Genomic DNA, 26373 nt, shown 5'->3' with positions numbered 1-26373 from the left:
AGGATGGGAACTGCTTGACTGTGTTCAAGGAGCTGCTTGGTCACAATCAGAAATTTGGGAAATCAAAAAGCCACCTCCCAATCAGTGGGCCCTATAGATTTTAATGCTCGCTAAATCCCAAAACACTTGCTGAATATACTATCAGCTCTCGCACCATTTAGCGTGGTTCTAAATTAACAATCTTACAAATGCAAGTCCCTTTCTTTAGCTCTGTGGTGTGCCTTTACAGCAGTGACCAAGTGCACAGCTAGAGACGAGGGCTTGAGATTGCTGTGGTCACACTGCAGTCATCTGAGTCAGCTGAGACCCCAAAAGAGAAAGGCTGGAGGGAGGCCAGGCATGCAAGTACCCACCCCTAAGTCAGTCAATGCTTTTCTTCCCCATCCATTACAACAGACTAGTCAGATCTAGAGGCCTGGCAATACATCAGCTTCTTCAGAGCTTCTTTTACCTCTCGATTTCTCAGGCAATAAATGAAAGGGTTAAAGGCAGGAGTGATGATAGCGTAGAAGATGGAAATGACTTTGTTCATGTTGAAGGCGTGGATGGCTCGCGGCCGGGCATACATGAAAATAGTGGCTGAATAGAAGATGGTGACCACCACGAGGTGGGAAGCACAGGTGGAGAAGGCTTTCTGCTTTCCCGTGGGCATGCGTAACACCGTGGCCAGAATGCATCCATAGGACAGCACAGTGATTGACAGGGGAAAGAGGAAGATGATCAGGGCCAAGACGAAATCCACCAACTCGGCCACGGACATGTCTGTGCAGGAGAGATTAAGCACGGGAGAGATATCACAGAAGAAATGGTTGATGACGTTGGGGCCACAGAAGCTGAGGCGGGAGATGAAGTAGATCTTTGCCAGAGAGATCCCGAAGCCGATGGCCCAGGAACCGAGAGCCAGGCGGAAGCAGAGCCCGTGGCTCATGATGGTGGGGTAGTGGAGAGGGCGGCAGATAGCCACGTACCGGTCGTAGGCCATGGCGGCCAGCAGGACGCACTCCGTGCACATGAGCGCGATGAAGAAGTAGAGCTGGATCATGCAGTGAGTGAAGGAGATGCTGTTGCTCAGGGACCAGAAGCTGAACAGCAGCTTGGGCACAGTCACGGAGATGTACCAGGTCTCCAGGAAGGACAGGTTGGCCAGGAAGAAGTACATGGGCTTGTGGAGAGGCCGGTTCTGCTGCACCAGCAGGATGATGATCACATTCTCCGCTACGGTCAGAATATAGGCCACAAGGAACATCAGGAACACGGCCGCACGCATGCCCAAGCTCCCGGGGAACCCCACCAGAATGAACTTGGTGACCCTTGTCTGGTTCTCCACTTCCATATCAAAGACACGGCTTAGCTCTCCTAGAGGGTGTCAAGAGTCACTCCATCAGAATCCGGGTCCAGTTAACATCTTCCCTTCTTGACTTCTCTGACTGCTGTAACGAATGTCCCCACTGCATAGTCTATGCTAGCTACAAACTCCCTAATCCCCGGTGCTGAGATTCAGGTGTGTACCACCACGCCTGGCATAGAACAGCACACACAGTCCAGGTTGCATCGCAAGCCAGACACCATGTGCCTGGAACATAACGTATTCATCACATAGCATCTTTACCTGTGAGTACGTCCGTTTAAATGATGAATAACATGTCCTGGAGTACTATCAAACCACTTACCGAATTCTCACTGATAGCAGAGTAGGAATTACAATGAAGTCCATCTAAAGCTCCGTGCTGCTTCATATCCTACACTTGCCTTCCTGCGCAGCTGCTTCCAGAGCGAGTTCACCACCTCCCACTCCATGTTACACCTGACAGCTCCAAGGGATACACCCGCCTTCCTGTCCATCTCCAGCTCAGAGCTCAGGAAGGTCTTCCGGGTGACTCCTTCATCCTTCCAAACACTTTCTTTCCCCCGCCCCCACCCTCACCCCAGGGCATGGAGAGAACAGGCCATTACCAGTGAAGCATGTGAGGAGATAAGAATGGGACCACTCAGTACGAAGCACTGGTACATCATTCCGGTCCCAGATAGGCTGCTAATTGGCTGTGGGACTTTATATCTTACACTTTCCGAGATGCAAGGGTTGTTTTGTTGGCTTTTTTTTTTTTTGCAAATGTAAATATTACTATACATTCAGCTAATGTCACTACGGGTCAAAATCCAAATGAGAGAAAGCACATCATATTTTATATCAACTATAAATGATAGTAAGCATAATAGGTTATTTTAGTCCTCATTAGAGCTGTAAAGAAGAGCATATAGGATAATGGTGGGGGCGGGGGTGTTGCTGGGAGCCATGAGTGTTGAGTGAAATAAATAGGGGCCTTTCTCTCTGGAAGGTTAAGTCCTTGATGGGGAACAAGAGGGTCTCTGGGTGGAGAGATTCTTAAGCAAAATATAAGTAAGTAATCATAAGACATTCTCTTTGAATGTTAGAAAATACAAAATATTAGTATGGAAGGTCCCTCTCATCTCTGAGGAGGTGACATTTGGACAGAGAAGGATTCCAAGGCCCAGCTTCTGAGGAGCTGAGGTGGAAGAGAGCTTGGCTGAAACAAGGCCACTCACTGTCACTCACGTGGGTGGGGAGGGAGCCAGGAGTGGAGGGAGCGGTGGGGAGGCCTGGAGCAGGAAAATCCCCACCGATCACTACAATTGAAATACTAGTCTCACTGCTGGGACAGTGAGCAAAGGATTAAAAACTGACAGGAGCCTGATATGGCTATGTCAGGGTAAAGGAACTATCAATCTGAAAGGACTCCACAGCCTGCACTCGTGAGAGTTGTGAGGCTAGCTGAGGGCTGTTCAGAGAAGGTGAAAGTGACCTTGAGAAGGTGACCTTAACAATGTCCAGAGAATGGGGCAGACTGAAGATACATTTTAGAAATAGAACATATAACGGTAATTGATATGAGTGTGGAAGACAGAGGAAAGAGATCAAGAGACATCACACACACACACACACACACACACACACACACACAGCCTATGACATAGAGGTGTTGCCATTTCCTCTGAGAGCAAAACAGGTGTTTGCCTCAGAGTGAAAGTGGGAATGGACAAGCACTTGCCATGGTTTTGTTTTGATGAGTGTTACCAGTTTGTAACCTCTTCTCATAGCAATTCATTCAACATTTGCTAAGTGCCCGGGAATTTGCTAAGTGTTTTTCACATAATAGCCCATTAAATCCACAAAATAATGTGAATGAGACATTGTCACTCTAATTTCACAGCACACACTGTTGGGGAGTGATAACATCTAGTGGATCTCGGAGCTGGAGGCTCCCTTAGCCCCTAAGCTGACTCACAATACATGGACAACATCAGATCTGAAACCCACCATCATTTCTGTTCACATTTCAAATTTGTGACTATCTCAGAAATGTCAATTTTCTTATAGGCCTAGGCCTTTAGATGTGAGCACAAATTGGAAGAAAAAAGAAAACAAAATGACATTGCCCCATTCGTAAGGAAATGGAAGGACTTGGAAAAAATTATACTAAGTGAAGTGAGCCAGACCCAAAGAAACATGGACTCGATGGTCTCCCTCATAGGGAATAATTAGCACAGGTTTAGGCTAGTCACAGCAGAGGATCACAAGAGCCCAATAGCTATGCCCTTATGAAGATGATGCTAAGTGAAATGAACTCCATGTTATGGAAATAACTGTTATATCACTGTTGTAATCACTTTCAACATGCCATGTGAAACCGTAGCTTCTGTTGTTGATGATCCTCTTGTATTCCCTTCCTGTGGTTATACCCGCACTAGCACTGTATCTCATCTGAGTACACTGGATACTGTATATACTGGTATTAGAACTAGGGAAGTGAAAGGGAATATCAAAATCGAGAGAAAAAGGATTAAAAGGACAAACGACTCCAAAAGCAATACTTACAAAACCATTTGGTGTAAACCAACTGAACAACTCATGGGGGGAGAGGGAAAGGAGGGGGGTGGGGTGCTGAGGGAAGAGGTAACAAACAGTACAAGAAATGTACCCAAGGCCTAATGTATGAAACTGTAACCTCTCTGTACATCACTTTGACAATAAATAAGAAAAAAAAGAGTTACTGTCTTTTATACCAACTTACCATTTTGAAAACAAACAGAAAACAATATAGGAATGCGCACAAACGTATTCAACAAAACTAAAGGAACATATTTGGTAAATGTATGAGAAGTCAGGTAATCAGTGGCTAAGGCATTATTACGTCTATAATGTGTGAGAAGCAGCATTCTGGCCAGAGACATCAGAGTGGAAAAAGCCATAAAGGTCTGAAACAACCTTGCTTGTTCAAGGAAGTTATGGCCTAGTGGCGGGTGAGAGATAAATTGGAATGAATGGACAGAAAAGAAATGGATACAGTTTGGGATCAAGGGAGAGGTCACAGGGACCTTCATACATAGTAGCAAGGAGATCAACAGACTCCCTGAAATACAGGCGATAAGTGACCACTGAAGGTTTGGTGGCATAATGGAAATGACCTCATATTGCACCCTGGGTACGGATGAGAGGGAATGGCTTTGGGAAAGACATGCTCACCAACCCAGAGCCTGGGGGAAGTATTAGAAGGAACCCCCATATCAGATACACAGAGACACACACAAAGAAGAAAATCACTCCAGCTCATGTGTGTTAAGGAAACAAAGATTGAATACCGAACATATTTACTGCTACCAGTTCAGACAGGTAACTTTCCACTCTAGAGGAAGACCTAGGACAAAGGAGTCTTTTATTCCTCCTCAACTAAGTGAAGGTTCATAGAAACATATTATTGCATATCGTTAGAAGCCTTAGGATATTGTACGGAATATTTTACTACAAACCATGTAGACCCTTGGTGTTCATAAGAGTTCTTATTCCACCTCAGCATATTCAAGCAGGTCACTTTTCACCACTGATCCAACGGCCTCCTTCCCTTGTGGATTTGCACTAGCCACATACACCTCACCCTCCTGGATTTCATCCGGATTCTGTGCCAAGGTGAGGTCTAAGAGCTGTCCTTCTAACGCCAGGACAACAGCAGATGTCTGCCTCTGTCACAGATAAACTACCAGGGAGATGTGGCAGCCTGTGGTACCAGGAGTTCGGCAGCATGGAAAGGATCAACACATTGTCATTGTTCTTTGGGGTGCTTGTTTCTGTCCTAACCCCAAAAGACATACCTAAAACATAGTAAGAAGCATCTATCCTTTTGCTTGTTGCATAACTGGGGGTACCTGTGTTTCAGAACATGAGAACATCATAATGACTGATTGCTGGGAATTAGAGTGGATGGAAAGGACAGACATCAAACACTTCAGGTGTGCATATCTTTGTGCTATCGAATCCTGAAACAGAACTTCCAGAACACTGAAACAGAACTTCCAGAACAGTTACGATGCTCCCACAGGGGTGACTTACCGTGGCTCAGCAGCCTCTGATGGGGTGGAATGGCATGAAAAGAAATCCTTCCGTGATTCTAAAAGAGGAAGAAGGAGAGAAACAGGATTAAGCAACCAAACAGATGCAATGAACCGCTCCCTATGCCACGCAGGAGTAAATGAGCACAGATGACCACACTGCCTTCACGCCGATGGCTGGGATTGAGAGCCCTGGGCAGGGAGATAGTGGCTGTGTACTGTGACCCTGGGGCCAGGGCACCCATGGCCTTCTTGGGAAAAGCTCTGCTTCTGTGAAGAGCTGTGGGTTCTGAGGGCTTTATGCAGCAATCAGGACTTTCTCTACCTCTCTGCCAAAGGCCCAGGAGGGAAGAACCTTGGCAATGGTGGTTCAATTCTCCTGTGGGATCTGAGAGACATTTTGCCAATTGTGACCATCTTATTTGTTTTATGTGATATGAATCCCACGGGGAGAAAAAAAAATCATTGAAGGTCACAAACTGTGAAAAGAACCCCATTTAATTTGTGCTTTCTTGAGGGATGAAGAGGGCAAGAATGCATTGCATTCAGTTCTCTGTTCACAGATCTTTTCAGTTAGCATTCAGTCTTTGGCTTACATGAGTGTGAATGAGTATTGATGTCTGAGGGAGACACTGACGCCTGAAGTAGAATGGTATTTCCACATTTTAAATGAAATCTTTTCTCTTGAATACTTGTGCCATAATTATGTGCTAAATAAATAAATGTATGGTAATGGGGGTGATGTTACCTTTCCTTTGACATCACAGGACTGAGCTTTCATATCGTAGGACAACACTCCTAAACTACTTCTCCATCCTTGCGGAACCCTGAAGCAACTCTCTTGCAAGGAAAAGCTATCCGATTCACTGGAGTTTCAGGAAACTGTAAATGAGTATCAAAAATCGTTCTAGAGTTTCACTCATGTTCACAGCAATAAAATGTGCTGCCTTCCATGTCATTTTTCTTATAAAACTAAAGAATGAAAACCAAATAGTCACAAGTACAAAGAAGGCACTTGTCAAGTCTCTACCCTCAGCTTTTCTCCAAGGACTAGAAATATTCCGGTATCTCCTACCATGTATCATCTGTCATAAACCACAGCTTTCCGAGATGAATTTAAGTTATTGTGAAATGGTGGCTGCGAATAGAAAGATTACAGAATTTCCACCAAACAACAGTTGCCTTGTTGCCCACGCATTGCTGTGAGTGTGATCTTTGGTTTGAGAGGTCAAATTGTCATGCCAACAATTCTAAACAGACTGGAGCCATTCCATAGAAATGAACCGGTGACATTCCGTGACCATTGGGAAATAGTATCATGCTGGGGCTCATTGGCGTAGGCTTTCCTTGGAGCTGTGCTGTCTATGCATACAGGTGGGCCCAGGTAGGTGCCTCCTACAGAACTCTGTCCATTACACGTGGGAAGCAGGGAGGAAACCCAGGATGCTCATGGTGTGCTGCTCCTCTGGTCCAGAATTCCTGTGATGGGCTGTCTCCTTTGCTCAGCAAGTGCAGGTGCTTTCACTGTTACTTCATTATTGTTGTACCCAATGTATTGATAGTCCCAGCTTGTTCTCTGTTAGACAACTGATGGATATTTGCTTGGTCTGGGGCCCATCTCCAATACGTAGGTCATTTACACTGATAGCTTAACCTTCACTTGTGATTTATTGAATAGACCTTCAAGGTCATCTGGAGGTGAAATCTTTTTAAAATTGTGATTATAAAGGTGGTGTACAGAGGAGTTACAGCTACATTAGTCAAATAATGAGTACATTTCTTTCTGAAGTGTCACCTCTTGTGTCATTTTCTCCCAGTCTGTCCCTCTTGCAGCACCCTCTCACAAGTTGTGTAGTTCATTTTCAACATAGTATCTGGTATCACTGCTGTATTTGATCACCATTTCTGTGCGTCCCTTCATGCTTTTTGCCAGAATATGGCTTTTGCAAATTTCTGGTGCACACTTGAGTTTCTCAAAGCCCTTATTTCCAAATGTATCTTCTTTGTCACTTATTTGTCCTGACCTTATTTCTTATCTCTAGACTGAGGTAGCTATTGCCAATACTTTTGGCTTTGAACTCCACCCAGGAAAATATCTAGCCCTGTGAAAACTCACAGTCCATCCAAACAAAGTAAACTCTTCCACCAAGCCTTGTTGGATGCTAGATAAATTTAAAGTGTCGATCAATTTTCTTTGAGCATAAAGTGTACTTACAATCTATACTAGAAATGTGAATTTTCACTGTAAAATGTCCACCAATCCTGTCAGTGATGGAAAATAGGTGGAAAGTTAAAATGCCCTTGACTCCTCTATTGCAATGTAGTGCCTGTCTCCACAAATCTTTCCCCTGCATGTTTTAAGAAAAATCCTGGATTCCATAGTTTTGCAAAAGTTAATTCTGACAGTTGTATCTAAATGGCAAAGAGAGGATCTAAGTTTGATGATCACACACCTGCACACACACCTGTGCACACATACAAGTACAGATTTTATATTATTTTGCAACTCGAAAGGTTGCCAGACTTACTTTTTTATTTCTAGATGTTTTATCCTAGATTCTTCATTCATTTTATGTTTATAGTAAGGTCCTATGAGAAATCATATTACTCAATTCCTATTTGAGTTACATTCCTCATACCTCCTTATCAGATCTTAGCATTGTGTCCATGATTTCAATGGAAGAGAAATGATGAGGATGAACATTAGGTAATGTATATAATTTTAGAAGAAAACAATTTAGCATTTCACTCATCAAGAGTGAAATTGGCTATTAGCTATCTTTGGCTTAAATTGAGAGCCTTCACACTCTCACTGACTTGAGTTTGCAGCAATTTCCCCCTGGTATATTTAAATATGATCTGTTTTATTTTTCTTGCTTGAGATTTTTAATACTTTATGTTTGTGACACAATGATTTATTCAGTTTGGGAAATATTTAACCATTATTTTATTTCTATCATCTTGGAGTGGAGAGGTAGGGGGATGTACCCAATCAGTACTGATATTTGAACTAAAGGCTGTATGCTTGGTAGTAAGTACTCTTCCACTTGAAGAGTACCATGTTGTCAGGCCTTTTTTGGCTTCAGTTATTTTTCAGATAGGGTTCAGGCCCATGGCCAGCCTCCAACTGTGATCCTCTTGATCGTTGCTTCCTGAGTAGCTTTGATTACATAGGTGGACTACCACTCCCAGTTATTTGTTGAGGTAAGGTTTTACTACGTTTGTCCCCTCAGGCATCAGACAGAATGCTTAGCCTTGCCTTTTCTCATTTTTAATATTCAATTCCCTGTATTTCATTCCCTGTTTTTCATCGTGTCCTGAGTATGAGACATATCTAATAAATTGCTACTTTTTATAATTTTATTTTCTTTCTCTTTGAACCAAGTGAAGTTTTGTTCACTAACCTATCTTCTACTTCACAAATCTTCAGTTCTCTATTTGCTCTTTATGCTACTGTTGTTTTCTTTTAAATTAGCTTTGTTTCTTGATTCCGGAAGCACTATTTGATTCTTTTTTTGACACTATTCTCCAGATTCCCTTATCTTAAACATAACCAATGTGATCATTAAGGTTCTGTCTCATAGCAGAATGATGTTTCTCTGGGATTATTTTTGCCATCAGTTATACTTTTCCTTTGTTCAGTGTTTTGATCTTTTCTCTGTTAAGTAATTTTGGGTTGAATGCTGAACATTATACATGGAAAATGTAGGGTACTTTGAGGCTCTCTGTGAGGTTATTCTCCTCAAGAGATGACTTATTTAACTTCTGAGAGGGAATAGTCTGAAATACAGATTACTTCCAATGAATATATGGGAATATGGAAGTCATAAAATCAATATATGATTTTGCATGTAGAGCCAACTGGATTCCCAGATGATATAATGAACATGTATCAGAGGCAACCGAGAAAATATGGGTATGAAATAATACATATGCCATCTATAGAGGTGGTCTTTGGAAATGGAATTATGCAGAGTTGTTTCTGGATATGGGAAAATCCGAAGTCATCAAGTTGGCAGCTCACGAGTGATGAATGGCTATGCAAACCTGGCAGTCCTCAGTGCTTAGCTAATATTATGATCCGAACAGCTTTACTCTAGGCATGCTTAGAGATAAGACTATATTTGAATCTGGAATCTTCTAATTTGAAGACACCTGGAGAAGGATTTAGATTCTGCAAGGAAGGTTGATAATTTTTGGTAAGCAAACAGGACTGTGAGACCCACTGTGCCCTGAGCTGCTAGAGAAGCTCGGTGAGACAGGAAGTGGAACTGGTAGGTGGTTTCAGCAAGGAGCACTACATTAGTGATGTCAATAGTAATCGTGTCAGGAGGATGCTGGAGATGAGATCCTTCTTTGAACTAAAGAGTCATTGAAAGGAGAGGAAATGGAAATAAAGTACCTTTTTTTTTCAGAGATTCTACTTCTTGTGTATCAGATAGTGTGTGATGAGAAAGAATTGCTTCGGATAAACACTAGGGAAAGTGGCTCATTAGATCTGATTAAAAGGGCTTTTTTCATACTGCGTTCAATCCAAGTCCTCAGTTCCTGTGTATTGTTGCAGCTTTCCTTTGTACTTATCATTTTGGCTTCTATTTCTTCACTTTCAACATATAGAGATTATAGCTCTTCAGCTTACAAGTTTCTATACTTACAAGTTTTGGCTTCTTGCCTTCCATTATTCATGCCCTCGAGTACTTTATTTTCAATGATCTTTTCTTGCCTGAATTCGTGTCCACATTTTTTTTTATTGTAATCATTATGGTCATCATGAATAATGAAGAGTACTGTGGTTTAGACAAGGGTTTCCCAAAGGCTCGTGAGTTGAAGGCTTGGTACCTAGGGTGCTGCTTCTGGATGGTGTTGTAGAGCATGTAAAAGGTGCTCACTACATTGGAGACATGACATAGAGAAAGATTGTGGGGCCCCAGTCTTTTCCTGTTTCTTTTTGCTTCCTGGCCCATGAAGTGAGCAATTTTCTCTGCCACGTGCATCCTCATATGAAATGTGCCACTCTCCCCAGAGCCCCAAAGATATGGGGCCACTCAGTCAAAAGCTGGAAACTGCAGGACCAGTAAGATTTTTCTCTTCAGAAATCAGTTGCCTTAGATGGTTTGCTATTGGGATGTAAACCTGATATAAATACTACTAAGAATTTTATTGAATCTGTAAATACATACTACAGTTATTTTCTGAAAAGAACCAACACCGTAACTTGACAATGGATCTCTGGATTCTGTAGAAATGTGATATGCCTTTGTTTTTGTTCCATCAGCTAATATTCAAATAAAACTTCTTTCTGTCATAGGTAGAAGTCTGTTAGCCTTCAAAATGTTCACATGTGGTAAATATGTTCCTAAACTTGTCTCCTCTTCAGTATGCAGACTTGGGATACACGATTTATTTCACCGTTGTGATGATGTTACACTATATGGACTTTCCTTTTAAGAAGTAATGAAGCAGTTGGATTTTATTTCCTCAATAAGGGAAACGATTATCGCTGAGTCTAACCCAAGCAGGTGAGCTTATTAAGAAAGCCGAGGTTTCCTCAGAAGTTAGAGAGACTTAAATGGTGGGTTATCCTGCTATTCTTTTTTTTTTTTTTGGCCAGTCCTGGGGCTTGGACTCAGGGCCTGAGCACTGTCCCTGGCTTCTTTTTTGCTCAAGGCTAGCACTCTGCCACTTGAGCCACAGCGACACATCTGGCCATTTTCTGTATATGTGGTGCTGGGGAATTGAACCCAGGGCCTCAAGTATACGAGGCAAGCACTCTTGCCACTAAGCCATATCCCCAGCCCCTTTCCTGCTATTCTTAAAGAAGCAAATGCCAATGTGAGAGGAGGGGGCCAGCTGATAACAATGGTGGCCTCCATTTTCTGAGAGAGGTTACCAGCCATCAGGCAAGATAATGGCTAACTCATTCATACCTATGCAAGACAATGAATTGTTTCCCGGGAAGGCCATCCTGGGCTTCATAGAAGGTCACAGCCCCAGCTGTCCCTTTAATTTGAGTTTGTGGGACAATAAATGTGTGTTGCTTTGAGCTACCAAATTTGTGACTATTTGTTACACAGTAATAAAAAATTAATGTACTCTTAATATTTGTTAAGTAACTATTTGTTTATTTTCTGCATATTTGTGAGCATCTTATTATACCTAAAATTCACTCATTTTAGGGGCTGGGGATATAGCCTAGTGGCAAGAGTGCCTGCCTCGGATACACGAGGCCCTAGGTTCGATTCCCCAGCACCACATATACAGAAAACGGCCAGAAGCGGCGCTGTGGCTCAAGTGGCAGAGTGCTAGCCTTGAGCCGGAAGAAGCCAGGGACAGTGCTCAGGCCCTGAGTCCAAGGCCCAGGACTGGCCAAAAAAAAAAAATTCACTCATTTTGTTAGCTATCCATTTTAATTTTTTTAATTTGCTGGTACAAAGTAAGACCCTTTAAGATAAGTAAATCTATTTACTTATCAAATGGATTCTATAAATCTGTTTTTATTTACATGAAGTTCCAATTAATTATAATTTGAAACAGAAAATTATTTCAGTTTCTTCTATAGGAATATCTATTATTCATGGTATAACTTCTGGTCTGTTCTAATATTCCATATATATATATATTCTGGTTCCATATAGTCATAATTTTAATCTTTACCACTTTCATTTACCCAATGAAATTAAGTATGTATATGTTTATAATAATTAAATCTTCCAGATGGAATGTTCCCTTAATTTCTATGAAGTGACTTTTCTTTATCTCCTCTGATTGACTCATTTTGCTTTGAAATCTGATTTGTTTTGTATGAATATGGCTACTTCTGATTAATTTCAGATTGCACTTGCTTGGAAAATCTTTTTTCCACCCTTTCCCATTAAGCTGTATGTGTCTTTACCAGTAATGTACATTTCTTAAAGGCTACAAACAGTTCGATCTTGTTTTTTAAATTGAATCCAGCAGTCTATATCTTTTGATTGAAACACTGAGACCATGAGTACTCAGAGTTCTTATTGAAAGATACACAGGAATTCCTGCCATTTTGTTATTATGTGTTTAATTCAGTCCTGGTCCTCATTTATCTACTCAACTAGCAAAATTTAATTTCCCAGTGTTTTTATGGCTGTGTTTACCTTACAAATGATAGCCTTATCTTAGAGCCAACTAGCTTGGCAGATACTTTCTTTCAGAGCTTGAAATACATTTTTCCACACTTACCTTGCATTTAAAGTTTCTTTTGAGAACTATGCTGCTATTCTGAGTGTCTCATTATGTGACTTGGTGCTTCTTTATTGCAGGAATGCTTACTTTTGTCTTACCTCTTTTGAATCCCCAAATCCTCCTATACCTGGATACATATCTCTTTCCCAATATCTGTGTTTTCCTGAACTTTGTCTTGTTCTTTCTCCTCCTCCCCCTCCTCCCTCTCCTCTCCCTCCTCCTCCTTTTCCTCCGCTCTTCCTGCTCTCCTCCTCCTTCTCTTCCTCCTCCTTCTTCTTCTTCCATTATTGATAACTTTGGTCTTTTACTGGAGTTCATGTATATTACATAGTCTTCATTCTTTTCTGATTTTTCTGTAATATCTACCTTATCTTTAAACCCTGATAGCACTTGATCCAGTCTGATGGAAAGACTGTCAACTAAAGTTTTACTTGACTTACAAAGTTTTATTTTCTAGGATTCCTACATCTTTTTTTTTTTAAAAGCAATTATATTGTAAAGGTGATGTACAGAGAGGTTACAGTTACGTAAGTCAGGTACTGAGTACATTTCTTTTTGAACAGTGTCATCTCCTTCCCTTGCTTAGACAAAGCCAAGAAGCCCAGGTGTCATCCTCTATACCTCCAATAATGGTGTATATGGAAGACACTAGCATTCCTATGTGGTAGAGTAGCAAGTTAGAAAACAAAATGTGTAGGAATTAATGTTTAAGTAAGAAAACAGAGGTCAAGAAAGATGGAAAAAAGTCAAATGGGGAGAAAAGAGCCAAAAATGTATGGAATGAAGATAAAACGGTTTAGATCCAACAAAACAGTACACTTCAATTGTTGTGAAAACAAGTGCTATAATCAGAGATTGTAAAAGGATATAAAAATTAGGAATAGTAAGAAAAGAAGTAGAATAAAACAATAATAGAATAGAAGATAAATAAAAAGTAAATGTTAACATGTTTTCTTTGTCTAGGCAAGAAGATATACTTGCTATCAGTGCAACAGATACTGTCATTATTTGGATTCATATAATCCCTCAGGGATCAAGACTACCTGTAATTTCCTTCTGATTACACCCTATGTTTAATGTTACGTGGTTAGATTAAGACTGAATGAGAGACAATGGCCCTCCCTGACACCTTGGCCTGAACTAAAGATCTAGTGGCAGATCTAGCTTTTCAACAGCAACCTTTTCCACTTTGTGTTTAAGTCTTCAGATTGTTTCATTTACAAAGTGAAAGGTGATTTTGCTCTTGCTGCTTTTTTATAGACATACACGCATTGGATTCGGCATTGGTTCTAGAGCTTTTGCCAATTCCCTCACCTGCCTTATGTGCTTCTGCACCCTATGTCCCAGGCCAGAGGCCCAACTGCCAAATGTCTTCACCATCCACTGGAGGAAGCCAGTGGTGGGATGTGAGTCTCTCCTGGGCAGCTGTATTCACGTTCACACACTAGGCTGAATTGTGCTTACAGGGTTCTAACTGGTTAGAGGGAAATCTGCTTGGCTTTCTCATTCCCGTGTCTCCCTTTTGCCCTGAGCAGTTGGAAATGGTTAGTAGTCAGGTTCTGACTAGTGCTGGGGCAAGGCTGGTTTGCCTGTACTTGGCTTCTGGTATTTGGCTTTATTCCTAGAAGATTCTTAATTGCAAAATTTAGAGAGTCCAGTTCGATTTTATAAATATCTTAATGAGTTATAAAAGTAGAAGAAGCACCACCGTTATACTATTTGTTTCTAATTTGTATAAAATTCTCCTTAGAGAGGAACAATGAGAGCTTGGCAGACAAATATAAAAAAGCAATTGCCTATAATTTCTGGAAGCTATTTCAAAGGAAAAGCAAAAATATTTGCTAGATATTAATAAGCATGGTATATCTTGCAATTAGCTGCTGATTTGGAGCAAGGGAGGCTGAAATAGGAGTGCTCTATAAATAATATTGGAGCCAGGTATAGTAGAATGTACCTGTAATCTCAGCTAGTTAGGAGAGATCATGAAGCCTAGGGTCTGAAGAAAGTATAGGCAAAAAGCATGTGAGAGCACATCTCAACAAATATGCTGGTCTTGATTGTGAACATCAATAATCCCAGATACCTGTATAGCATACATAGAAACATCCTAATCCAAGGCCAGTCACAGGCAAAAACTTGATCTTGTCCAAAAAAACAACTGAGGAATGAAACTATAACCCCTTTGTACATCACTTTGACAATAAATTAATTAATTAAAAAAAACACCAACTGAGGCAAAAGGGATTTGGGTTGGGAGAAAGTGGTAGCATCTACCTCGAAAGGGCAAGGCTCTGAGTTCAAGCCCCAGTACTGCCAAGTATAACATTATTATTATTACTAGTATGGTAAATATTTCAGATTGGCATACCTAAAAAGAATGAATGAGTGTCTTCTGAAAAAGCATTAACTACATAGCAAGCATTTTATCTAAATTATCCCTAATACTTGCAGTCACACTGGAAACTAAGTACTATTTTTTTATTTAACAAAAAGGAAATGCTTGGCTTTAAAATGTTTTAATAACCTACCAGGTTGCAAAAATTGTGAGAGGCAGAATAGAAGGTCTGTTTGAAGAAACAGAGGACCGTCTTTTTATTCAATGATACATCAAAGAAATAAAAAAAATGGCAGATGAAGCCTCAAATTCACTGTATGTCTGAGCAAAGGACATCTGAAAAGAGGCCATCTCGTGAGTCACTACCAGGCAAATCCATTAGGCATATTGAAGAATACCTTTTCCTTTTTTAAATACAACCATCTGACCATACTTTTCTTCGATGTGAGTTTGGGAGTCTTTCTCACTGTATCTGACTTCCCGTTTGGTTTTACTGATAGAAAACAAGAAGTGGGTTTGAGTCTTCAGCTTTTATTTGAATTTCTCTACCCATTTTCCCCAAAGTAGCCATGATATCCTTGTTCCTCAAGCTGTAGATCAAGGGATTCAGCATGGGCGCCACCAGGGCATAGGACACAGCAACTATTTTCTCCTTGTCTACCAAGGAGGCCGAACGTGGCCCCAAAGCACACGGTCACCACCCTGAGGTGGGTGGTACAGGTGGCAAAGGCCTTCTGGCGTCCCCGGGTAGAACGCATGTGCAGAATGGCAGCCACGAGACGGGTATAAGAGAACAGACCCAGACAACAGGGAAGCATGATCACCAGAAATCCTGAAACGGCCACCATGACCTTGTTGAAGGAGATGTCCACACAGGCTAGGCGAATCACCGCTGGGGGCTCGCAGGCAAAGTGATTGATGACATTGCCACACAGGGGGAGCCGGAAGGTGATGCTGGTTACCATCAGTGAGTTTGAGAAACCATCCAGCAGGCAGCCCCAGGCACAGACATTCGTGCATGATGACTGTGTAGCGCAGTGGGTGACACACTGCTATGTAGGGGTCATGGGCCATGGCTCCCAGCAGGAAGAACTCAGAGCCACCAGACACCAGGGACACACAGAGCTGCAGCACACAGCTACAGAACGGAATGTGCTTGTGGAATGAGAGCAAGTGGACCAGCATCTGTGGGATGATACTGCTTCCATAGCAGAGGTCTATGAAGGACAGGACACTCAGGAAGAAGTACATGGGAGTATGAAGCCTGTTGTCCAGCCGGATCAAGAGAAGAATGAGGGAATTCACCACAATCGACACCAAGTACATGACCAGGACCAGGACAACAAGGAAGGTCTGAGTGCCCCAATCACTGGACAGTCCCAGCAGAATGAAGTCTTTCACCCATGTCTGGTTAGTATTTCCCTGGTTCATGGGCTTCAGAATGGGAAGGATGTCTTGCAATCCTTCTGGGGAGCCCGCCTAGCAGAAATCATGCCATCAGAATTTAGTTCCTTGGAACATAATCTCTTCTCCCAAGCACCTGCACTGAAAGGGGGAAAAAAGAGACCAAGGAAATATTTTAGACATAAAATCGTACCCTGCTGTTTGATTTAGTAGTTAGATTTGGGGGGTAATGTCTGTCTCTGTGAGGAGAAAATTTTTGGTCCACACGAACAACATTTTTCTGAATTCTAAATGATGTCTAGTGTCATTTACTAGGCTCCTCCTCTAAAGATCTGATGCAATGGTATCCAACCATCCATATTTAATGTAGTCCTGAGATCCTGAATATTTTTAAATAATCCTCTTACATATCCTCCTGTTATTAAACAGTTTTAAGTTGATCTTAATGGAACTTGATTTTTTACTTTTAGAATGTCAAGTAGAAGGCTTCCTTCCTACCTCCCTCGTGCCTGTGGCCCAGTTGGCCTAGACTATCCCAAAATCACCAACTGAAAGGGTTAGGAGTTACATGAAGAGAGAAGAATAGATAATGGTAAAAATGAATCCCATAAGTCCCTGAATTTGATGAAGTTAATTTAATGAAGTATTTGATAATGTCAGTTCCCTACTTAATAGTGGTATTTTCTTAGGGAAAAACAGTACATTTATTTCTCTTGGAAAATGAATCTTTTCTCACCAGTGAAGACAGGAGAATAAAAAACAAGGCATTAATCAGAGAACACAGAATACAATAACAGTATCTTTCTTGGTCATATTTTTGGCACCTTACCAAGCTTTGGCTCTGGAAAGGTAACAATTATGAGATGAAAAGTTAAACTATAGAATGGGATAAATTATTCACAAGTTATATAGAGAGTTAATATCTTTAGATATAGTATGCAAGTATATACACTCACACACACACACACACAGTTCTGCAAGACAATAGCCAAAATAAAAAAGTGCAAGAAAACAAAATATCAGCACCTATTGCACATTTCTCAGAAGAAGACATACAGATACCCAGTAGAAATAGAATAATATGTTCAACAGCACTATTAGGAAAGTACGAATGGAAATCTGCTTTGTATTTGCCCACTTATAGCAGGAAGAAAGAGATTCACTACCAAAGAATGATCACCCTTTGACAGTACATTGTGTGGGTTATCATGGTGGCTTCTAGTGGCCCTGCCCTTCCAGAGGACAGTCATGCTGATGGAAGCTTCTAGTTCAGTCCAGGAGCTTTGGGAGTGGTCATTATGGGACCTACAACTAGTATCACAGAAATACTTTGGATTAGAATACTTAAGATTAAACTTCATTTATTTTCTTTTTTCCTCCTAAAATGATAGCTGAAGAAGTCTGGAAAAAAATCTTATCTTAAAAAAAATGCTTCTCTCTCTTTTGCTATACCTGTCTCTGTCGCTTTCTCTCTCTCTCTCTCTCTCTCTCACACACACACACACACACACACACACACACCTCAAGAAATGCCAGCAATGTGTATGTTGAAGGAATTAACATTTTGTGCTTACTACTTGTGAAATGAAGCAGTTGAAATTTGCAACTATACAAATGAAAATATACTGAAGGAGGAGTAATAAATTCTAAGAATGCTTACAACCTGGCCTGTTCTCTAAAGGAACAACCATCATTTGTCTAACAGTGTACATCATACTTACTCTAACTCCTTTTTCTACTAAGAGCACAAGCATACCCAGGAGACAGCACCTCTCCCAGTATTCTTAGCGGCAGCATATGTGTTTGCAGGTGGCATCCATGCTGAAAAGATGGCTTGTGTCTCTACATTCATACTGTTTACACCTCTATAATCTGAACTCCAAGAAAACAAATCTAATAAATGGCAACAAAAGAAGAAATGTTTTCTTTCCTACCTTCAAAGCACATGCAGAAGAGTAAAATACATTTTAAAGCCATTTCGTTTTCCTCAAATAAAACACATTTTATATTTTTTAAAATATAACATTTTAATAATTTAAATATATTTGATATTTTTAAAGCTAAACCATATCTGTGAGAATAACTAAAAGTTATTAATGAGTTATCAGTGGGATAACTTATTAATTTAAAGCTTTACTTGTAAAGCTTAACTTTTTTCTGAGAAAAGATGAATAAGTCAGGCACTAGCGGCTCATGCCTATAATCCTAGCTACTTCAGAGGCTGAGATCTGAGGATCGTGGTTCAAATCTAGCCTATTCAGAAAAGTCCATGTGACATTTGTTACCAATTGAAAACCAAAAAAGCCAGAAGTAAAGCTATGGCTCAAGTAGTAAATCACTAACCCTGAACACAAAAAGCTCAGACATGGCGTCTGGGTTCAAGTTCATCACACAACAGCAGTACTGGCAAAACAAACAACCAATAGAAGGAAAAAGGAAACCAAAAAGAAAGACAATGGAGAAAATAATAAAGATGACAAGGAATAATGGAATGGAATACATGACAATACGAGGGAAGAAAATTGAGCATTTATGGATGTCACTTGATTGACATTCAATCAACTTGTGTACCATTAAAGTTGTCTGAGAATTTTAGCCTATCAGTAATTCCAGGTTTTATTATTCTTATTGCCAGAGTGTTATGTTTTGTCCTTCACAGTGAATGTCTCCAGAATTTAAATCTTTTACAATCACAACCCAGCTCAGAATAGTCACTGGGGAGATAAGGAGCCCTCTAGAATCTCTAAACAGTGAGAACTTCAGAATATCCCATACACACAATTTCATTTCTTGGTTTAAATTGTGGAAAACCCTAAATATCCCATCAAAAACAGGGGAACTAAAAATCACTGAGCTTAGGGCTATTTATGGCACTATTGAATTATTTGTGCACAAGCTTCATCGCTGGGCTTCTGGCTCTATGTCAGGATCTGTTTTAACAAAGGATTGTGAATTCTTCACCAAAATCACTCCTGCATTGCCAAGGCTCACTCGAAATGTTCATAAACCTATAGCTCTTTTCTCACAGCCAACAACAATAACAACAACAACAACAACAACAACAAAACATAGACCTGGAATAGAAAGTAGGAATCCAAGATGATAGGAACAGAGATTAACGTAAAGGAGAGGAAGAAAGAAGAGGTATTGCTTTGGTAGGGGTCTGGCTCTCCGTCCACTATCTGACTGTCCAGCTTTTTGCCAGGATTATAATGCTATCTTACTTCGTCTTTGTCCTAGAATATGTAAAGACATCATCAAGAAGGCCCATGCACAATGGGTACCAGAGCCAAATGTTTATTGTCAAGTAGAAAGCATTGTATTTATTATTCCCACAACAGATCTATGTCTTTGGATCATCTTCATACCAAACACACACTTGATTTTCATTCTGAAAGATACTTTCTGTGGTTTTGATGATAAAGTAGTGCATCAGCTTCCACGTATATGGAAATGAAAGAAATAGCACAAACTTTCTCTATCCCAGGGGGGTTTAAGACACATTAAGACTCCATCATTAAGTGAATATATGAATGGAAATAGTCTTGAAATGGTGACAGTATTTTTTTAAATATGCACCATTGAGCAACTTATTCAACAAACAAGCGTAGATACTGGGACCTTGCGAAGGTGCATAATAGCTAACCAGCACTAAGTGGGCAGGGGAGTGAGGCCTTTATGCAGGAATGCTACTTTAAAGATTTGCTCTCCAAACAGAAATTTTGTATGGAGAAAAGAGACCTTGTCTCTGAATATTTCCTTTCCTCTGGCGTCTGCAAAAAAAAAAAAAAAAAAAAATCTTAGTACAAATATGGACCAAGACTGAGAACATGTAGGAAGTATACCTGCCTTAGCCTGGGAATGCCTTAAATCACTTAGAAAGTTCTGGCTCCATGTTGTGGGTAACTAGAACCTACCATCTTCAGAGGTATTTCCACTAGATAACAACTTTATCAAGTTGCCATACCCAGAAGCTTGAATATAGGAGAAGAGCATGAATTTCAGAAATCCATGATTCACCTTGTTAAATTCATGTCGAGGAAACAAACGAAAGGGAGCCTGACTCACCTTTGAAGAGTGGAGATGTCTGCCTGTGCCCTTTCACCTTGGTAAGCCTGGGAAAGTTTAGGGTCTGAAGAGGACGGTTAGAACAAGTAACTATCTCAAACTTTGGGAAGGAAATCTCCAGGGAACCAATTATGTTTTGTTTTTGAGGTTTCTTTTTCTTTGCCCTCCCCTTTCCACCTGGATACTTCTGCACCTAGAACCCTAATCTACCCTTCAACTTTGCAAACAGAATTTGGCTTTCTTTGTCCCTGGGGAACAAGAAGGAGCTCATCCAACTTTTAATTTCTCAAGAGAACTGTGTCTGCTCTTCAGCCATTCCCTTTTGAATGGTAAGCACATTTGCCTTTGTTGATAAGGAATCTAGTTGCAACTGACCTTCCATTCCTTTGTCATTCCATTTTCGAGCAATGGCGGCTGGCCCAGGCCACCTAGGATACTCTGTGTGTGTGATTTCAAGTGAGCATGATGAGGTGCAGACTTGCACCCCCTTCCCCAGTGAGGCAAGGCTAAGTGGCTGTCCATCAACAGAATTCAGCCATCCCACCCTAGATGTCCTTGGGAATTTTGCCTTTCCTTTTCTTTTAAGAACAGGATTTTGGTCTGGCTTGTTACTTAGAAAGCTGAGTTCATTCGATTTTTAGTAAAAGTACAACTACCTCCTGTGCACCGAAGGAACTCTAGTGAGCATGGCCAGGCTTCAACTGTGAAAATATGTAGACCTAGAATATACTCCTCTCACCCCTTCCCCAAAATGAGTGTGCATTTTCTCACAGTGTATACTGTTCCTGATAACTAAGATTACTGTAAATATCATGATTAGCATGAACAATAAAGAGAAAGGAGTAGCAAAATGTAGGAATTGTAAGCATATATTGTTTAGTGGGAAAAAAAATCCTAATACGCAGACTAAGACACTTAAAAATATAAAGCACTTAAAGACATTCCTAATCATATTTAAAAATACATTACAGGAGTTGTCAAAAAGGCAAGTAAAGAGCTAGAGATCAAAAGATTTAATTTCAATCAACAAATTATTCAAACACTGGGAATTTAATCAGCTTGCCAAGGCACCGAGATTCCAATTCCCATGTGATCAATGTACATATCCTTGTTCTCGAGGAGTTTACAGTCTTGGAGGATGTATTAATAGACAAACGAGGAAAAACAAATGCCTGGAAAGTAAAGTGGGCTCTGTTAGGGGGCAGCTACCAGTGAGAGGTGGAAGGTCCAACGGGGAGGGTGAATGAGGATGAATGTGATTAAAATAGAACAATGAAACCGGATGCATGGGTCTTAAGAAGATAATTGGAGAAGATAATTGGGAGAACTAAGGAGAGGAAAGAAGGGGTGTTTCATTGGGGTACTCTACACAATAAAATAAAACTTGTATAACCAGTAGATAATAATAAAAAAAATCTTAAAAAACAACAACAACAGCCCCTATAATGTGAAGTTCCAGCTATATGAAAATAGGATCTGCTTTGTTAGGAAACATCTTAGCGGAAAGAACACGTCCATCTCCTTGCTGTGGGGAGTGGCTTTCCTTGGAATGTTGGTGGGAAGGGGAAATTCTTTGAAGCTACCATTTTCTGGTGAATTTCCCCAGCGCTCTTGGTAAGGCACCTGTCACATCCTTGTTGCTCAAGCTGTAGATTAAGGGATTGAGCATGGGGGAGTCACCATGGCAGAGAAGAGGGCCACCATCTTCTCCTGCTCTCACCCAGGTAGATGAACAGGATCGTCCTGAAGCCCGGGGAAACCACAGCCAGGTGGGAGGCGCAGGGGGTGAAGCTTTCCTGCATTCCCAGGAAGACCCAATGCGTAAAATGGCAGCCACGATCTGAGCCTACGAGGGCAGCACCAGGAAGTGGGAGAGCCAGCATCACCATGGCATCTGGAGAATGAGCATTGTCCGCAGCAACTAGTTGGTGAGACCTGCTCCACGCCTGACGAGCGCATAATGGAGCAGGTGGCACACGGCCAGAGAGCGGTGGTAGGCCAAGGCCGTAGGAAGCACTCCGTGCTGCCCGGTGGGAAGATTGTATTAGAATGCCTAGACAGTTGAGTTGTAAAGGATAAACGGAACTGGACCCGTTTCCTAAGCGTGGCATTTTCATCCCGTTCTTGGCTGGATCACCATTTTCCCCTACATATCACCTTGGGATCCAGAAATGACATGGCAGTTGTGAACACATTTGCAATCATTTTTCCTTGTAACCTCTGGATTCTAGGACTTGGCAAATTGGTGCTCGGTGTTCGAGGTGTATAGTGGGAAAGTTATGGTTTCAGAATTTAAAGCTGCAAAGACATCAAAAGTTATGTTTCAGGGTCAGTAAAAATTTTAAAAAGGAAAGGAAAAATCATCCTCGGTAGCAAGATTCTTCACAATTGTCTCCATGTGGGTAAGAAGACAAGAGCAAATAATCCCATGTTATGTCTTTCTTCCTTTAGAAGACTAGGAAAGGACAAGTTAACAGCGCGCAGGTCTATTTAAAAACAAACCACAAGACACATTGACCATCTTCTCTCATGGATGTAAAAGCTCAGATGCCTGGCACAAATATTAGCTGATTAGCTAAGAGATCATGGGAATCTACTTGCACATTCTCACTGATTCTATTTTATATGTGTCCTAAAAATAATGATAGGGAGGGCTTAGAGACATGAGTGAGACAGGAAAGAATTAATCAAAAGTAACTCAATGTTATAAGTTGACTGTCTCGTTCCATTAACTCCCTTTACTTTTTCTTTTCTAGGAGCAGCACTTTTTAATTTTATTGTAAAAGTGATGTACAGAAGGGTTACAGCTACATAAATCATGTAATGAGTATATTTCTCTTTGAACAGTGTCAACCCTCCCTCATGTCTCCCAGTTTTTCCCTCCTGACCCTACCACCCCCCCAAGTTTTATAGTTCATTTCCAACATAGAATATCACTGTTGAATTGATTCACCCCCAGGCCCACCTGTTTCGTTGATTCCCCTTCCACTCCCCAAATCGAGACAAAGGGTACAAAGCTGAAAAACAGTGACAAAAAGGAATAAACCAAAGGAGAGAGAGAGAGAAAAACAAAAATAATCGCACACAGAACAATAAAAACTTCTTGTTTCCTTTTCTTAGAATTCATTTTGATGAGCATCATTTTATGTGATCATATGCACACAACTACAGGGCCTTTGTGGTCCTCTCCCCTTTGGTCTCACTGTCTAAATATTTAGAGTGTTGTGCAACTTTGTCTTTCACTGTCCATTGGGTTCACTTGTAGATTCATAGGCACGTTCGAGTTAATACAAAGGAGGGAACACTTGCAGCCAACTATTCTATTTGCTTCTTTGTTTGAGTTTGTGTTTTGAAACAGTCATGCTGTGTAGCTGAGGCTGTCCTCAAACTCCCTGTCCTTCTGCATTACCTTCCTGCAGGCTGGAATTACAGTGCCATCCTCCCTGGCTCCTTTGCTCATATTCTTACTCAAATATTTAAGTGTTTCACTCCATTGAAGGATTTCTTCACTGGCTTCTGTCCTATTTTCTTTGACCATGACTCACTCAATCGGAAGATGATACTATAGTCTTCTGGATACTATCCCCATATTTCCAAATTCAAGAGTCTTATATTATGAAATGCCCTTTGGAATGCTTAGAAATCATTCTTTTGCTTCTCATTCAAATCACAGTGCCTTCCAAAAGTCCCATGGACTGAAAAGAGCTCACTCACAATTTGTCACATACTCTGGCTCTCCACTCTGAAACTGGATGCAGAAAGCGGTTCCAACCATAGATATTACCTACTTGCCCCTCCCAGCCAGGGAAAGACTTGAGTATCTACGATGAGAATCTAACTTGTACTGGGCACGTTCGTGAGAGTGAGATTGCCTTACCACGGAACAAGAAAATGCTACAATATTTGATCAGGCAGCAGACAAAAAGCCTATGGAAGTTGTATATAAATCCATCTGTGAATGAATTCAGCTTAATAAGCCAATTCCTCCCTGATATAATTTATATAAGGTAGAGAAATGAGAGGCAAGTCTTTAATTCTTTAGACTTCAGAATTTCAAGAGATTAGCCAGTCACATTGTAATTTTTTTTTTTATCAGAAAGAGGAAATCAGCCTGGCAATGATGGATCACTCCTATAACTCTAGCTACAATAGCTCGGTGCAATGGCACACACCTGCCACCCTATGCCACATGAGAGGTTGAGATTGGGAGGGTAATGATGGCAGAGTCAGGCAAAAAAGTGTCACAACATTTTATCCCCAAGGAGGGAAGCTGGATGCCGTGGCTTCTGCTTATGATTTCAATGACAGGAAACCTAGAGTAAGTAGGATCATAGCTTTAATGTGTGTCCAGGCAGGAAGGAAGACCTGCCCTTAACATAACCAGTGGAAAACAGGTCTGTAGGTGTCGTTCAGCAGAATCCAAATGCAAAGCCCTGAGTTCAAACCCTCTTTACTACTCCAAAGAAGGAAAGAGCACATCTACCCTTTTTTTTTTTTTTTTTTTTGCCAGTCCTAAGCCGTGAACTCAGGGCCTGAGCACTGTCCCTGGCTTCTTTTTTGCTCAAGGCTAGCACTCTGCCACTTGAGCCACAGCGCCACTTCTGGCCATTTTCTGTATATGTGGTGCTGAGGAATCGAACCCAGGGCCTCATGTATAGGAGGCAAGCACTCTTGCCACTAGGCCATATTCCCAGCCCACATCTACCCTTTTAACCCTAATGAAAAAGGAAAAAAGCAAGAGTTAACAGAATCACTTGTAGACACTGCAGATTGCAAATGGAAAAACAAGTAAGAGACGTGTCAGAATCTGGGACCCATCAATGGAACTTGACCATTAGCAGATATTGTTTCGTAAACTATCTCTGAGAAATGAATAAGTGTACTTTCTGGTTCTTCTGTTACCTAGGAAATAAGTCACATTAGGACCTGGGAATGAACAGAGGAATGAACATGATAGTCCAGTGATAATTGTGCATGATGTTTGCTTCATGTATGTACATCAGGTACCAAATAAGAAACCTGATATTAATTTGTTGAAGTCTTGAGCATTTGACTTCTTCCTAATTAGAAGATTCTGGTGGCCATACCTGTAGTCCTACCTACTTAGGAGACTGAGATCTAAGGATCATGGTTCAGAGCCACGCTGGACAAATAAATTCATGAGCCCCTTATCTCCAGTTAACAAACAAAGAGATGGTAGACCACTAGCCATGGGTGAAAAAGTCAAATGAGTGTGAGGCCAACTCAAGCCTCCCTATACTCACAAAAAATAATAGCAAAAAGAAAGATGTTAATTATAGATAAGATAGGACAAATATCAACCATATGTCACTTTGACTTAGAATGCATATACTGCTTTGCCAATTAAGTTGCGTTTGCGCTAACTTCTATCACTTTCTTTCTTGATCTGTCTAAATAGACCATGCTGTCTTGTCTGTGTTAACTCTTTGGAGGATGAAAAGAAGGGAGGATAAAAGGGATAAGAAAATGCAGAGAGAGAGAGAGAGAAATTAGGAATGCGTATAGAGAAAAAGGACAAAAAGTAAAACAATACAAAAATACCTACAAGATTTTTTTAAAGATTTGTATGTAAATGATTTCCAAAAGTGAAATGACAATGTTATACATGACAGTAAAGCATTTCTATGCCACCTTTCCTTCCTAGATTTGTGATTCTAGCTTTTACTAATCATAACAACACAGGTATTCACAACAAAGCAAGCCACATGAAAACTTTAAGCTGTTCCCAGAGTATAATTAGGCTAAATTGCCTTCCCACCCATCCTTACACCCTCCTCCTATATATTTATGTCCATGTACATTCTACAGCAACTAATTCAGAAGTGACCTTCTGACCAGCGCCCCTAAAGATTGTGTGGACAGCACAAACCTAGCCTCTGCCTGATCAGAGCTGTTGCATCCTCTTGAGTTTCATCTCCTTCCTGGTA

General features: G+C 40.9%; 1 protein-coding gene and 1 pseudogene across 1 annotated transcript; both read right to left on the bottom strand.

The window, feature by feature from the left end:
• Nucleotides 1-357: 357 nt before the first annotated feature.
• LOC125345896 (olfactory receptor 6B1) lies at nucleotides 358-5462 on the bottom strand. The gene is made up of 2 exons (XM_048337963.1): nucleotides 5405-5462; nucleotides 358-1356 (listed from the first exon to the last, which is right to left on the bottom strand). Exon 2 carries the CDS (start codon nucleotides 1331-1333, stop codon nucleotides 398-400), a length of 936 nt encoding a protein of 311 aa, XP_048193920.1. The 5' UTR covers nucleotides 1334-1356; nucleotides 5405-5462; the 3' UTR covers nucleotides 358-397.
• Nucleotides 5463-15443: 9981 nt separating this feature from the next.
• Nucleotides 15444-16384, bottom strand: LOC125345688 (annotated as a pseudogene).
• Nucleotides 16385-26373: the final 9989 nt, after the last annotated feature.

This window comes from Perognathus longimembris, chromosome 2 (assembly GCF_023159225.1).
Source record: "Perognathus longimembris pacificus isolate PPM17 chromosome 2, ASM2315922v1, whole genome shotgun sequence".
Taxonomy (NCBI): domain Eukaryota; kingdom Metazoa; phylum Chordata; class Mammalia; order Rodentia; family Heteromyidae; genus Perognathus; species Perognathus longimembris.
This window is presented reverse-complemented; position numbering and strand designations above follow the sequence as displayed.